This window comes from Triticum urartu, chromosome 7 (genome assembly GCF_003073215.2).
Source record: "Triticum urartu cultivar G1812 chromosome 7, Tu2.1, whole genome shotgun sequence".
In the NCBI taxonomy this organism is placed as follows: domain Eukaryota; kingdom Viridiplantae; phylum Streptophyta; class Magnoliopsida; order Poales; family Poaceae; genus Triticum; species Triticum urartu.
Genome location: NC_053028.1, coordinates 73,210,976 through 73,224,875, shown reverse-complemented (window position 1 = coordinate 73,224,875; position 13,900 = coordinate 73,210,976). Strand labels below are relative to the sequence as shown.

Sequence of the window (13,900 nt, the reverse complement as noted above, 5' to 3'; positions counted from 1 at the left end):
GGTAATTAGATTAGGAAAATCACAAGTAATAATCCGGCTGGGCAGTGCTAGTTGGAGTCTAGTTCGGTTTAGGCGTCCAGAGTTGGCACGAGTAGGATTAGAACCTTTTGTGCTGGTCAGCTGTGTATATATACACAGGGTGTTGCGTGAGTTTTGTTGTAATACCGAGAAAAACAAAGAAAGAAAACAGAAAATAAATAAGAAGAAAAGAGGGCACGACAAGAGCCCTTGGCTATCGGTTTTCTTGTGTGCGCGTGTTCATGATTTGATGTGATCGATTCAGTGGGCGAATTTCCAACAAGCTGGAGCAATATTTCCAAGGTTGGACTATATATGGTGGATTTAAGCACGAACCCTCTTCAATTTACTGAGATCAACACCTTGGATGGCGACTGTATCTTCATCAGCCCGTGCAGCAGCAACTCGTTTCATGCGTCGGTGTACGACGGGGTGGAAGGCAATGTTATCTACTTCATCGATGGCTATCTCTGCCATGCTCAAAATGGTCCACTGTTTGATAAGTTCATGTACAACTTGAGAGATGCTACGTTGGCACCATTTGCTGCAGACATAACAGAGCACAACTTTCAGGCACCAGATGGCAAGCCGATGAGTCCAACATGGTTGTTTCCATCTGAATGAACTGTGGCACATCAACTCCGATGTTATAATGAATATGTAGTGTATCAGAAAGCACTGGTGCTGCTTGACATAAGGACCATGGTGTTCCTTTTCAAGAACTGGAAAAGAACAAGTGTATGTTGTCTGATTTGTAATTATTATGATGCTTGCCAACTTAAACTATTTTAGTACATCGTTTTCAAATTTCCATTTGCATTATCAGTTCATTCACATTTGTGAGAATCAGTAGTTAAGTGAGCAGTGGTTCCTCATATTAACTGGATTGTAATGGTTCTGCAATGCCTCTGTAACAGTTCCTTTTGAAATAGGCTTTCGCCCGCTTTATAAATAAAGCATTGGTCCATACAACAAGCATCCAAATCTTAAACAAAAAACGACGGCTTTATAAATAAAGCATAGGTCCATACAACAAGCATCCAAATCTTAAACGAAAAACGATGGCTTTATAAATAAAGCATTGGTCCGTACAACAAGCATCCAAATCTCAAACGAAAAACGACGGCTGGGGCCACAACACAGAGATGCCCCAAAAAACATAAAAGAAATAGGGGGAAAAGCCACCTAGTGGCAGCCGCCAAGTGGCACTAAGATTATGAAAGCCGACGCGTTGTATCCAGAAGCACATCCACCATGAGGCCGAGGCGGTCGCGGTCACGCTGCCTCGAGAGCGGGTGCCAGTGCTGCAGAAAGGTAGGAATTTGAAGGAGTCAGATGCCTTCCATGGGAAGACCTTCTCAATCACCATTTTATTACGAGTCGTCAAAAGAGTCCAAGATATCGCCGCAAAAACGAGCTAGAAAAGGTGGCAATGTTGCGATGGCTGAGTAGCCATATACTGGAGGAAGTACACAAGGTTCAGGGCCTCCCACTCGGGCCCCAATGCCTTGTGAATGAACGTCCACATGACCCACGTCGCCGTACAGGAGAATAGGATATGGGTTCCTACCTCCGGTGCCGCGTAGAGGGGGCACAAGCCGTTGCCTGGGCCGTGCCGCTTGAGTACCTCTGTCCCCGAGGGGAGGCGATTTCGCGATAGCTGTCATACGAATATCTTAATCTTCAGGGGGATAGGAGCCTTCCACAATGGAGTTAACCATGGTATGGCAGGCGACCGGCATAGAGCATGGTACACCGAGCTCACCGAAAATTCCAACATCGGGGCGAGCCACCATGACACAATGCCCCGATAATCCGGCAGCTCCTGTGGTAACACAGCCCGTAATCTAGACCAATCGTAACTCTCTGCTTGCCCAAAGGTGCAGCGGAATCGAACATTCTACTGTCCATCGCGTAACATGGAAGAAACAAGTGCGGAGGGGTCCGCACAGATCGAAAACAGACTAGGGAATTTTTGGTGTAGCGGCTCGGAACCCAGCCAGGGATAAAACAAGAATTGGGTCCCGTGCCCATTCCCTATGGAGAAGGAAATGCTCGTGTTAGTACACTGAAGTTAATTTAGGTTTACATTGTTATTGAAGTTTGCACGATTTATGTGATATCACAATTTTTATGACTCGTTGTTCTTGGGTCCAAACTTTATGATCCTTATTTTTTCGTTTGTCAATTAGTTGTTCTGAGCACCCATGTCCATTTCAATTCTATTTCTCCACATAGGGTTCTTTGGCGGATGAAAAAATAATCTAAAACACATGAAAATTAGTTTAATAAAATTCTGTTTTACATTCGTAATGATGGATTATCCCCCACCCTTACCTCGTCCCCGGCATGTCTCTTCCGATTTGAGTATCATTGACCTTAATGCCCCACTCCTCACGCTGGCTATGGGGGAGGCTGTGTGAGCCACCTGCGTGGGGGTCCAAAGGTTGTCTCCCATCATCTCCTTCTGGCTATCAGTTTCCCTCGGCGTTCTAAGTTCCATGAAATTTATGCCATATTATCCTAACAATTGGTAGTCGACGCCATCAGTAATCCTCGTCTAGGAGGGTTGTCCAGAGGTTGATTCTCCACTCGAAGATGGGGGTTCCACCGCCATCAACGCTTTCCCTCTCATCTTCATCATGTTTCTCCCATCCATATGCAAGTAATCTATTGTAGGCAGGATGAGAATTTGACGATGCCAATCATATAATAGTGCTACGATTACAGGGTTTTGATAACTAGGGTGATGATTGGTCTTGATCTACTGTTGCTACAACTTTGTTATGCTTAATGTCTATTACTAGGGCCCAAGTAATATGGTATCATATCTTAACCATATAAGTTTTCATGATGCCATTGTGTCTGGATTGTACCTACAAGTGGTATGTACCTATTATAGTCTCAAAAGTGACCCCGAGGTTGACATACCGGGATATCTCAATGGGTAGTGTTGTGATTTGATGTTTCCATGTATTCACGAAGTGTTAATATGTTGGTACGGTTGTCTCGCAAAATGACACCTTAATTAGCCTTCGTTTAAACTATAACCACGACATGGGAGGGTAGGACTATAGATGCTGGGCAAACTCTTGTTCTTATAAATAAGCAAGTTCAACTACATACAAAATACATGCCTACAAAAGTAGGAGAACATGAGGTTGGTTTTAATGCTTTGTTATATGCACTATGATATGATTGATGATGTCTATGTAACTCCCAATATCCATTCGCGGGCGTATGTTTTCCATAAATGTTTGATCTCTTTAAATACTTGTTAGTTGGCTTTCCCAGTGAAAGAATTGAAAACCATGAGATGAGCTTAGAGAGGCGACCACATCGCACTATGTCGGCTCGAATTACATGATTTATATAATGTTAACAGTTGGAGAAACGGATCAGCAAAACCAATCTTTGCCCATAGATTTTTTTAAGAAAAGTCTCTTGGCACTTTATTTGAAAACAAACAGGCAAAGCTACATCTTTGAGCGCATGCGATAACAGGAAAGTTGGCGGGTCATTATCCCTTACGTACCCACGGAATATTTGAATGTGTCACGTTTGTCAACTTTGTTACGTATTACCTACAGCCGCGTTTTTAGAACGACTAAGACACATGTGTGCGTAAGGGATAATTAAGCAGGGCGCTTCTTCCTCATTAGAAAAAGCACGCGGAGCTTGCTATATAGACAAGGATCAGCGGCGACTTTAAAGGCCATGTTTATGCTGGGAGGTAATGAAATAAAACGTTTGTAGTTATTGAACTGTGGTCATTTGACGTATTTTTTGTTGTTGTCCACTTTCTAACCATGATTCGTTGATTTTGTCAACTATATTGAATTAAAACTTCAGCACAGCTGTGACACCGAATCATCACTGGCATTGAGCAACGTCACTGGTAAAATCGTCTTGTATCGAACTTGTTTTTCCGCTCTTCTGCTTTGCAGCTTCTTAGAAACTTGCTTTGTTGCGACATTAAGGGCCTTATTCTAAGGGCGGGCAATCGCCTTGTATCTAAAAACATGACCACAACACACTATGTCGGCTTGAATTACCGGATTTATACAATTTTAACAGCTGGAGAAGCGAATCAGCAAAACCAATCTTTGCCCATGGAATATTTTTTTTGGAGAAAAAGTCTCTTGGCACTTTATTTAAACCTAAATTCTAAAAAGCGCGCGCACTATCCGGAGAAGACGAGCGGCCGACTCGTGGCCGTCCGATCTCGCTCGCATCATCGTGCGCGTGGGCCAGGTGCCACCTAGTCGGAGCGCTCCCATGTACGGTCTGGACACGGCTGACGTTTAGTGTGAGGCGAAATAGACCACTCGCCTCCGCTTTCATCGCTATCCACTCGCATCCGCACCCCGCTCGCATTTGTCGCCACCTCCGCCAGTCCGCCCCAACTTGCGACAGCCGCCGTTGTCGACCGACCTCGCCTCGGCTGAAGCGACCCACCGCGGCTGCGGCAGCTCGCCTGCCACGCCTCCACGCCGTCATCTCCCGTCCGCCACCTTGCCTTCTCTTCTACATCGAGCCATCGGTCCTCTGCGCACGACCTCCACCATGGATCATCTGCCACCATAGCCGAAGTCGGGCGAAGGAATCCTTAGGCGTTAGCGCGCCCCGGGGATTCGCTGCTCGTCGCCAGCGCAGGTAAGGTCCTACCTATGAATTTGCTTATGCCCTCGCTTCTAGCGTATCTCCTATCTCTTCCCTAGCATAGATCCCGCCTAGGAGTGGCTCGTATTGCTCGTATTCGTCGGACGAGGGAGGCGTACTCAACTTGGAGAGGTCGCAACGGTGGGGGACGAATTTGCTGGGCAGCCCATAGCGGTGGTTAATCACATCTGCTTCACACAGTTACGGCTATGGTGACGTTCACGTCATGTCGTGCCACTTTTCGAACTAGGGAGGCGTGGGGATTCAGCGAGATTTGAGTTTCAACCAGAACGAGTAGATAATGGGATAGTGTAGGTTGCGTACATCGCTTTTGCATCCTGGTTCCCTCATGTTTTTATTGATTTTTCTAGTAAGTTGCAAACGGAGCAAGGACTAGTTGGCTAGCTAGTTGTAAAAGTTGCACAAGGATGCAAACATAGTTGGATTACGGCACGAAGGACTATTTGGAGTGTATTTTTCAATTTCATTTTCATGTTGCACACGCTCATACGTCAATTGGCTGCATCTTGCACGCTCTAGATCATTTAGTTGGCAGGACATTGTTCATTTTTCATTTCAGGAATTCCTGTTTGGTCAGGGGGAGTCGATGGTGCATGTTCTAGTGGGATACGAGTTTCATGGCGAGTTGCCTCTGTATCACGCAGATTCGACAAGGGATTCCGGCGTGGTGCCCCGAGCCAAATCGTCTAATCTCAGTGTGGTGATTTATTGATTTCTTTTTGCAGCAATTTGAGTTGGTATAGAAGAAAGTACATAAGAGTACCGAGAGGATACTTTTGATGCTTTTACTCAACCCTCTCAAAATGCATCCGTGCGGTTTATCTCTTTTCTCTTAAGTTGCGTGCATATAAGTAACCAGTTGGCTAGTTTGTTGTAACAGTTGCACAGGAATGCAAATGTAGTTGGATCACACATATACGTATCTTAGTCGGCTAGCCAACTTATGAAGTTGCACAGTGAGGGCTAACCAGTTGCGTAGTCGATGATATTCAAATGGATACACTACGTAAACCATGTTCAAACAGTTTGTGTGTGTGTGTGTGTGGTTTTTTGGTTGCACATTCATGTGTGCCCTGTTTTCAAGGGTATGCTTGAGGAGTTTGCAGATCTAAGAAGTTCATATCCTAGTTGGCTTTGCCACACTTATGCAGTTTCACAGGGAAGGGCTATCTAGATGCATGGTTGACGGCTAGTTTAGTGTTGGCTCTAGTGCCTACATCATCTTCAGGCAGTGTGTATGCTGAATTTCTTGGTTGCACACTAATGTCTGCCCAGTTGGCCATACATGGCATCAAGTCGCACACATTTTTGTTTTGTTTTGTAGGTGTGCTTTGAAAAATCCGCATGAGTTGCTTACCTCATGGCACTTTTTTTTATATCAATTGTTCTTGCTCTTTTTTTTGTTTTATACATTTGGTTGCTTCGATTAATTTGTTTGTTTGATTTCTTTTTTTAACAGACCAAAAATGGTTGTAGAAGGAGATGCGGCTCCTAGTGAAGGAGAGGGATGTTTGCTTTTTCGTCGTTTTTCATTTATCCTTGTAGTATTTTTTTCAATTATAATAACTATTTTTTGGGGGTTTTCCACCCATGTTCTGTATTTTGTTTGTTCTATACAGGGGTCTGCAAACCGTTCTTCTCGGCAGTGTTCGAAACGGCCCGCCGACCGGCAGTCTCGTCGTGCTGATATCAATGAAGAGGCAGAGGATGATGAGGTAAGTATCGAGCAAGCGGTGTGGGTGCATTCCCCTTTCCTGCATACACGGACAAGTAACTTTTTACATGCATCCTCTAGGTTGGTGACCAATTCCGCATTGTGAAACGGTGGAAATGGAAGGCGACCGTGCATGTGGGAGTTGTATATGGAGATGGCACATCGTTTGCACCAGCTGTTGAGGTAACATGAAATAGCATTAGGCATTTTTTTTATTTTTTTTTCTACACAAAGAAGCCTGGGATGTAATTTTTTATACGGTTGCACAAGAACCAACTAGGTGTTGACATCCCGAACTTTTATAGTTTCACAAGAATTAATTAAGAGTTGGTATCCTCAACTTTTCAAATTATTGCACAACGGATCATACGAATTGACATCCTCAACTTTCATAGTTGCACCAGAACCATTTGGGAGTTGGCAGTCCAGCTTTTTATAGTCCCACAATAATATCACTGAGTTGGCATCCTCAACTATTTTAGTTGCACAAGAAACAATCAGAAGTTGGCTTCCCCAACTTTTCTTAATAGTTGCACAACAATGCCACATGAGTTGGCATCTTCAAATTTTAGGGTGGCATCTCAACTTCGTTACTTGCACAAGAAGCATTCAATAGTTGGCATCCTCATGTATTCACATGCTTCTAATTTTCTAGGTTTGCAGATGCACTAGAATGTAGTTGCACTATTTATTTGGAAGATTGTAATATTTTAGAATTCACTATTTTTCCATTTCTTGTGTTCATACATGCTAAATTCATCATGTTCCTCAGTTCAAAATTAATTACATAGTTGAACAAACATGCAATATGAATTGCATGCATGAGTACTTGCAGTCGCACAAAATAGATGATGTAGTTGCACAACAGCCAGTATAAGTATTTTTTTGGAATTTTGCATATAGAATTTTAGCCAAACCAAAATGAATCTGAAATTATACGACTTGGCATCTTCAACTTTTTATGAGTTGAAGATGCCAACTACTGAAATTCAAACCCCACAAGTAGATGGATATAGCAGTGTTGTCAGTTGCACACTTGTGTTGGTTAAGTTGCACCGATACAACCCAGAGTTGGTTCATTTTTTAAGGCTTCATTTTTGCATAATGTGTTAGGTTTTACAGGTTATGGGGATGGAGGAGATGTTATAGAGCACACAATTTTCAGCAACGAAGTCACATATACTACTGTGTGGAAAGATCAAAGAAAAAAACACTTGCAAACCAGATTCTTGTTTGGTAGTTTTATCTTTCCATAGTAGCTACAACACTTCTTTTGCTACATGGACATTTGTTCTTCTGTATTATGTGTGAATAAAACTCTTTATCTGCTCTCTCCTATATGTTTGCACATTTTCTGTGTTTTGTTGCACACATGTTGTAAAAGTTGGCTTGACCCTTAATGTAGTTGCACGAAAATCAGTTAAAATAGCACAAGTACCAGATCTCCCCATTTTGATATGTGCTTATGCTATCTTCAACAACTATGGAGAAGTTATTTTTGCGAAGAGAAATTTGGTAAGGGGGAAATGGAAAGGCAAGGAGGAAGGACCTGAATAGGAGGAGAGAAGGATCACCTCTTTTTTCACCCTTGATGGTGACTACTGCCTGGTATGTTCTGATGTATCATCCCTCTCTCTTCTTTTTTGCACCAAATTGTTCCAGATCCGCTGTTATTTAACTTTGATTCATCTGCCATGGCAGCTCTGGCAATGGAGATCCAGACCTGGGAACCCCTTTGTTTCATGGGTAAGAAGGTGGGAGCAGGTAGGTGCGTGGGGAAAAAGTTGATGGCCAGAGGGGCGTGAGAGCTTCCGGAGGGGAGGGAAGGGCACGTGATGGTCCGGGGACCACATCCAATGCCTGATTTGTTGGGTTTGATGCGCCTTTGTTGCTACTGGGGGAGGGCGCTTTTTTTCTGGGATCGGGGACAGGATTTTTCCTTTTTTGGCGGCCGCTGGGGAACGCTAGGGAGCAGCCGGCCGCTCCCTAGACGCGTCCTTATTTGAAAACATGCAAGGTTGCATCTTTGAGTACATGCGATAACAGGAAAGTTGGCGGGTCATTATCCCTTACGTACCCATGGACTATTCGAATATGTCACGCTTGTCAACTTAGTTACGTATTACCTACTGCCGCGTTTGTAGAATGATTGAGACGCATGTTGGACGATCAAGACGCATGTGCAAAGTCGTGGAAAGCTTGTTTGAAAGTCGATCAGGTCATTGCACCAGAGAGCATATATTTAACTAATATCTATATCCGGTTTGGTACTAATAGCCGCCAGGACTTGATCAAAGCATAGTGCTTCTTCCTCATTACGAAAAGCAAGGAGATTCCTATATAGACAAAAGGATTAGTCTTTGTTCCTCACGCGTGTGTGTCGCTGTCACCTAACTAACAACGCTGAAACATTCCCTCTGCAATGAGAAACAAGACAAGCAAACAAATTGGTTTGAACTGTTCTTGCACCCCCATGGTTATTGCTCCTGGCTGCTATATAAACATACAAACCACACGAGGGAACACAAACACAACAACATAGCACTCTTCTCCAAGCAAGATATGGATTCCAGAACAGCATTCTGCGGCACTCTCCTACTGCTGGTAATACTGCTGCCTGTTTCAGCTAACGCGTCGAGTAAAGTAAGATACACACCCGAGTCCTTTCTCAATTTGCTTTCTTTCCTGATATCTGTTTTTTGTTGAGAACTTATGCGACAAAATGAATTTCAGCTCTACATCGTGTATATGGGGGAGAAGAGGCATGATGACCCATCCATGGTCACCGCGTCTCACCGTGACATGCTAACCTCTGTTTTTGGGAGGTACTGTAACTAGCTAAAAATTCATTTTGTTCAAAACAAAAACAATGAGGAGTTCATGTTGCATCGTCAATGTATTAGTCATGATTTGCTCACCCTCATTTTACTTGACAACAGCAAGGATGAAGCCTTGAGGTCGATAGTTTACAGTTACAAGCATGGATTTTCTGGTTTTGCGGCGATGCTCACCGAGTCTCAGGCTGAGACAATCGCAAGTAAGTGACTGTCAGTCCTATAGGCTCCTGGCTATCATCGTATCTACTTGCATGACCGACAAGAACTAATCAACATATTTTGGATGTAGAATTCCCAGAAGTTGTCACTGTGAAGCCTAACACTTATCACGAAACGCACACAACTCGGAGCTGGGACTTTCTTGGCCTTGACCATAACCAACCAGGACAACAACCGGGCCTACTCAGAAAAGCAAAGTATGGTGAAGATGTCATCGTGGGTGTGATCGATACAGGTTTGCAGTCCGACCCCTCAAGCTTAAATCCTGAATATGAGAAATTCCGATACCGAATCAATTGATTCCCATGCTTATTTATAGGCATATGGCCTGAATCACGAAGCTTTGATGACAATGGGTATGGCCCTGTGCCGGCACGGTGGAAAGGGAAATGCCAGACTGGTCAGGATTTCAACGCCACAAGTTGCAACAAAAAGATCATCGGTGCGCGGTGGTATGGGCGTGGAATCAGTGACGAGGTGCTAAACAGAAACTATAAGTCGCCTAGGGACATTGAAGGCCATGGCACACACATCGCATCGACCATCGCCGGCAGGGAAGTGCAGGGCGTGAGCTACGGAGGCCTAGGCATGGGCGTGGCACGCGGCGGGGCGCCACGTGCGCGGCTCAGTATCTACAAGGTGTGTTGGTTGGGTGGGAGTTGCCCTGAAGCAGCGGTCCTCGCGGCTATCGATGATGCTATGCATGACGGTGTGGACGTCTTGTCGCTCTCGATTGCTGGGGCTGGTCATGAGTTTCCTGGGACGCTGCATGCTGTGCAAAGAGGGATCTCTATCGTGTTTGCGGGAGGGAATGATGGCCCTGTGCCACAAACGGTGGCTAATGCCCTGCCGTGGGTTACGACGGTGGCCGCTAGCACGATTGGCCGGTCTTTCCCGACCTTGATATCGCTCGGAAACAATGAAAAGCTTGTGGTACGTGCATGCTACAAACAAACATTCTCCAAGTATTTATTTGGTGTGAGGAAATAATAGATCCGGGGCTATAAAATTGGTTTTATAGTTTTTGACAAATTAACTTGATTCGTCTCAGAGCGTGGAAACAAACAAAAAGTACATTTAGCTCATCCCTGAAACCAGCTTTCACTGATTCCTTTAGTTACTTATTAATGTGTGCTTGATTCAAACTACAGGGGCAATCTCTTCACAACAATGCATCTGTGATCAGGGGCGACTTTAAAGACCTTGTTTATGCCGGGAGGTAATGAAATAAAACTTCTGTAGTTATGCATCTGTAATCACTTGACGCATTTGTTGTAGTTGTCCACTTTTGTAACCACGATTCAGTGTTTTATCAACTATACTGAATTACAACTTCTGCGCAGCTGTGACACGGAGTCGTCACTGGCATTGAGCAACGTCACCGGTAAAATCGTCCTATGCTATCAACCCGTGGCGGCGAGAAGCATGCCGCCTCGACAAGCACTTCCCATAGCCATCAATCTCACCACCATGGCTGGCGCCAAGGGCCTCATATTTGCACAGTACACTACTAACCTCCTCGACTTCCTGTCTTTGTGTAGGGGCGTTATGCCCTGTGTAGTGGTGGATTTTGAGATCGCACAACGAATTGCCTCCTATTGGAGTTGGGTCAAAGGGTGAGTGCATGTCGTGTTGTCTGAAACAGACTTGAATGCATTTTTTTCTTCTCCGGAAACTCATGCCAGTCATGTGTCATGGTAGGAATGCAGTGGTGAAGGTGTCACCTGCCATGACCGTTGTCGGAAAAAGGGGTGTTGTCGCCGAGGGTCGCCTCATTCTTGTCGAGAGGTCCAAGCATGTTGTTCCCTAGCATACTCAAGGTATATATCATTCTCAATTTCTTAACTTGAGACAATTGTTGCCATTGTCTTGTTTGTTACCTAGCCTTCCTAATTTTCTTAACTTACGACTTCTTAACTAATTCTCAATACACATGTTTGAACAGCCCGACATTGTTGCACCTGGCGTCAGCATCTTGGCAGCGGACCGCGACTCCTACGTGTTCAAATCCGGGACATCTATGGCGTGCCCGCATGTCTCCGCTGTGACCGCACTGCTCAAGTCGGTTCACCCTGGCTGGTCACCTGCCATGATCAAGTCTGCCATCGTCACCACAGATGTGAACATTGAAATACAAAAAATACATGAAAACAATTCGTCAAAATATAAAACTGATTTGATTGTCTCTTGTCTTGGTTGCAGCATCTGTGACTGATCGTTTTGGCATGCCAATCCAAGCAGAAGCGGTCCCAAGGAAACTAGCCGACCCCTTCGACTTTGGTGGTGGACACATAGACCCAGATAGAGCTGTTGACCCTGGCTTGGTTTATGACGTGGATGCAAGAGAGTACAACAAGTTTTTGAACTGCACTCTCGGATATTTAGATGGTTGTGAGTCCTACTACCTCAATCTCAGCCTCCCGTCAATTGTCGTGCCGGACCTCAAGGACCATGTCATGCTTCGGCGCACAGTGACTAACGTTGGGCCAGCGGAAGCAACATATCATTTAGTGGTTGAAGCTCCAGCAGGGATAGATGTGTCGGTATAACCATCTGTGATTACTTTCACCAAAGGAAGCAGTAGAAGCGCAACATTTATGGTGACATTCACCACAAGGCAGAGAGTGCAAGGAGGATACACTTTTGGGAGCTTGACATGGTCAGATGGAAGTACCCACTCAGTTCGAATTCCGGTTGCTGTACGGACTGTGATACAAGACTTTGTTGCGGATACCGCTTAAACTCGTATCTTGTTATTGTAAACCTTCTTTGTGTATTCATGTAGGCCGCATACAAAAATGTAGGAGAAACACTCCGTATTGAATTTATACATCATAAAAAAATGTTAAATAGAAATAGTATGATTCTTCTTCGCAAAAGTTTGGTTTCTTCACAAACTTGTTCAAAAATTGCAGTTAATAAGAAATATCGGATCATATATATCATTGACATGAGCTAGAGTAAGGGACAACCATGGATGTAAAGCTCACAAACCTTTCTTTCTTGATGAAAACTTTGTTGAGCTGAAAGTGAAAAGAAATCAACACAACTGAATTTTCTTTGCCGGGAAAATATCACTGAATTCATAGATGGCTGCTAATGTCTAAAATGCTCGTGTAGTACACTGAAATTAACTTATGTTTATATTATTATCAGATTTTGCACAATTTCCTTTGTACTATCGTGATCATTATTCATCGGTATTGGCGTCCAGACTTGAAGATCCTTATTTTTGCAGTTGCTCATTCCATTGTCCCGACCACCCATGTCCTTTGATTCTACTCCTCTAGACATGGTTCTTAGCCAGGTAAAAATAAATAAACACATGACAATCTTATATTTACTAATTGGAGGCACCAATCAAGGCTCCATGTTAATCCTTAATAACTAAGCTAATTAACCGCACGATCTCCATATTACCTATCTGCAGCCGTAGGATGAAGTACTTGCAGAGTCCAGGCCCTATGTCCCACCTCCCACGTGCACAAGTTAGCAAACTCTTCATGGGCCTTGGAAAAAAAATTCTTCCACAGCCTGCCAAAACACATCTAACGCAGTACGTGACTCTACCCGATCCCAACCCATCGATTCCCGTCGGCTAGAGATCCCTAGCATCACGTCTCATATAATTCTCAAAAAAAAAATCACGTCTCCTCATATTCTTCCGTCATCTAAACTTTCATGTTCTAATCCATATGAAAATCTAACCGGCCTCTACCCGATCCTCTCCAGCCGTTGAATCTCCGCTGAGGAGAAGGTCCTTTCTATCTCAGTTTCCATGTCCGAACCACACTGGAAGAGCAATCCATTATGGGCGATGGAGTGGAGAAGGATGTGCACTGCCGGGACTTTCAATCAGATCCGTCAACCGCCGCTGTTGGAAAGCATGCAGAGTTTGTTGGACTTGGTCGCCCATCAGTCATATCCCCACGAAACTATGATGAAGGCAAGTAAGCCATCATCCCTAATTGCTGAGAAATCATATTAATTCTGAATAACTGATGAAGAAAATTTGCTATCTTAGATGTCCATCTATCTGTACTACTGATGGTTGATTTCCAAAAGAGGGAATAATAACGTAGAAGTCATGGTTTGTGGAATCTTGAAGTATACCATGCCAACTAGGCTACTGTGACATGGCCCTGATTCAACAAATATGCAGTATTTAATTCGTTTCAAGGGGGATTTATGGTGATCTTCATAGAGGTTCCTGCAAGCTTGAGGTTCATCGATGTGCTTGCTCTCGGAAAAGGAGGTTTGGTTTATCCTTGTGCTGAAGCCTGAAGGTTATAATTATCTGTACTTTTTACACAGTTGTTCAACTACAATATGATAGTTAAGTGCTGATGCTTTCTTTCAGCTTCTCATGGCTCTATGTTTGGCGAACGTACATGTCCAAGTGTTCTTTAGGGGCAGACTGCATTTCCTC

The 13,900-nt window shown here is 44.1% G+C and overlaps 1 protein-coding gene and 1 pseudogene across 1 annotated transcript; both read left to right on the top strand.

The window, feature by feature from the left end:
• Window positions 1–4,369: 4,369 nt before the first annotated feature.
• Window positions 4,370–8,001, top strand: LOC125525777. The gene is made up of 4 exons (XM_048690788.1): window positions 4,370–4,674; window positions 6,161–6,416; window positions 6,497–6,598; window positions 7,529–8,001. The coding sequence occupies exons 2-4, from the start codon at window positions 6,168–6,170 to the stop codon at window positions 7,562–7,564; spliced, it is 387 nt and encodes a 128-aa protein (XP_048546745.1). The 5' UTR covers window positions 4,370–4,674; window positions 6,161–6,167; the 3' UTR covers window positions 7,565–8,001.
• Window positions 8,002–8,560: 559 nt separating this feature from the next.
• Window positions 8,561–12,329, top strand: LOC125525776 (annotated as a pseudogene).
• Window positions 12,330–13,900: the final 1,571 nt, after the last annotated feature.

Excerpts from the sequence above, each read along its gene's own strand:
- LOC125525777 (XM_048690788.1), top strand. The coding sequence starts at position 6,168 with ATGGTTGTAGAAGGAGATGCGGCTCCTAGTGAAGGAGAGGGATGTTTG. Across the intron at positions 6,417-6,496 it reads AAGAGGCAGAGGATGATGAG|GTTGGTGACCAATTCCGCAT; the intron begins GTAAGTATCGAG and ends TGCATCCTCTAG. Across the intron at positions 6,599-7,528 it reads CGTTTGCACCAGCTGTTGAG|GTTTTACAGGTTATGGGGAT; the intron begins GTAACATGAAAT and ends ATAATGTGTTAG.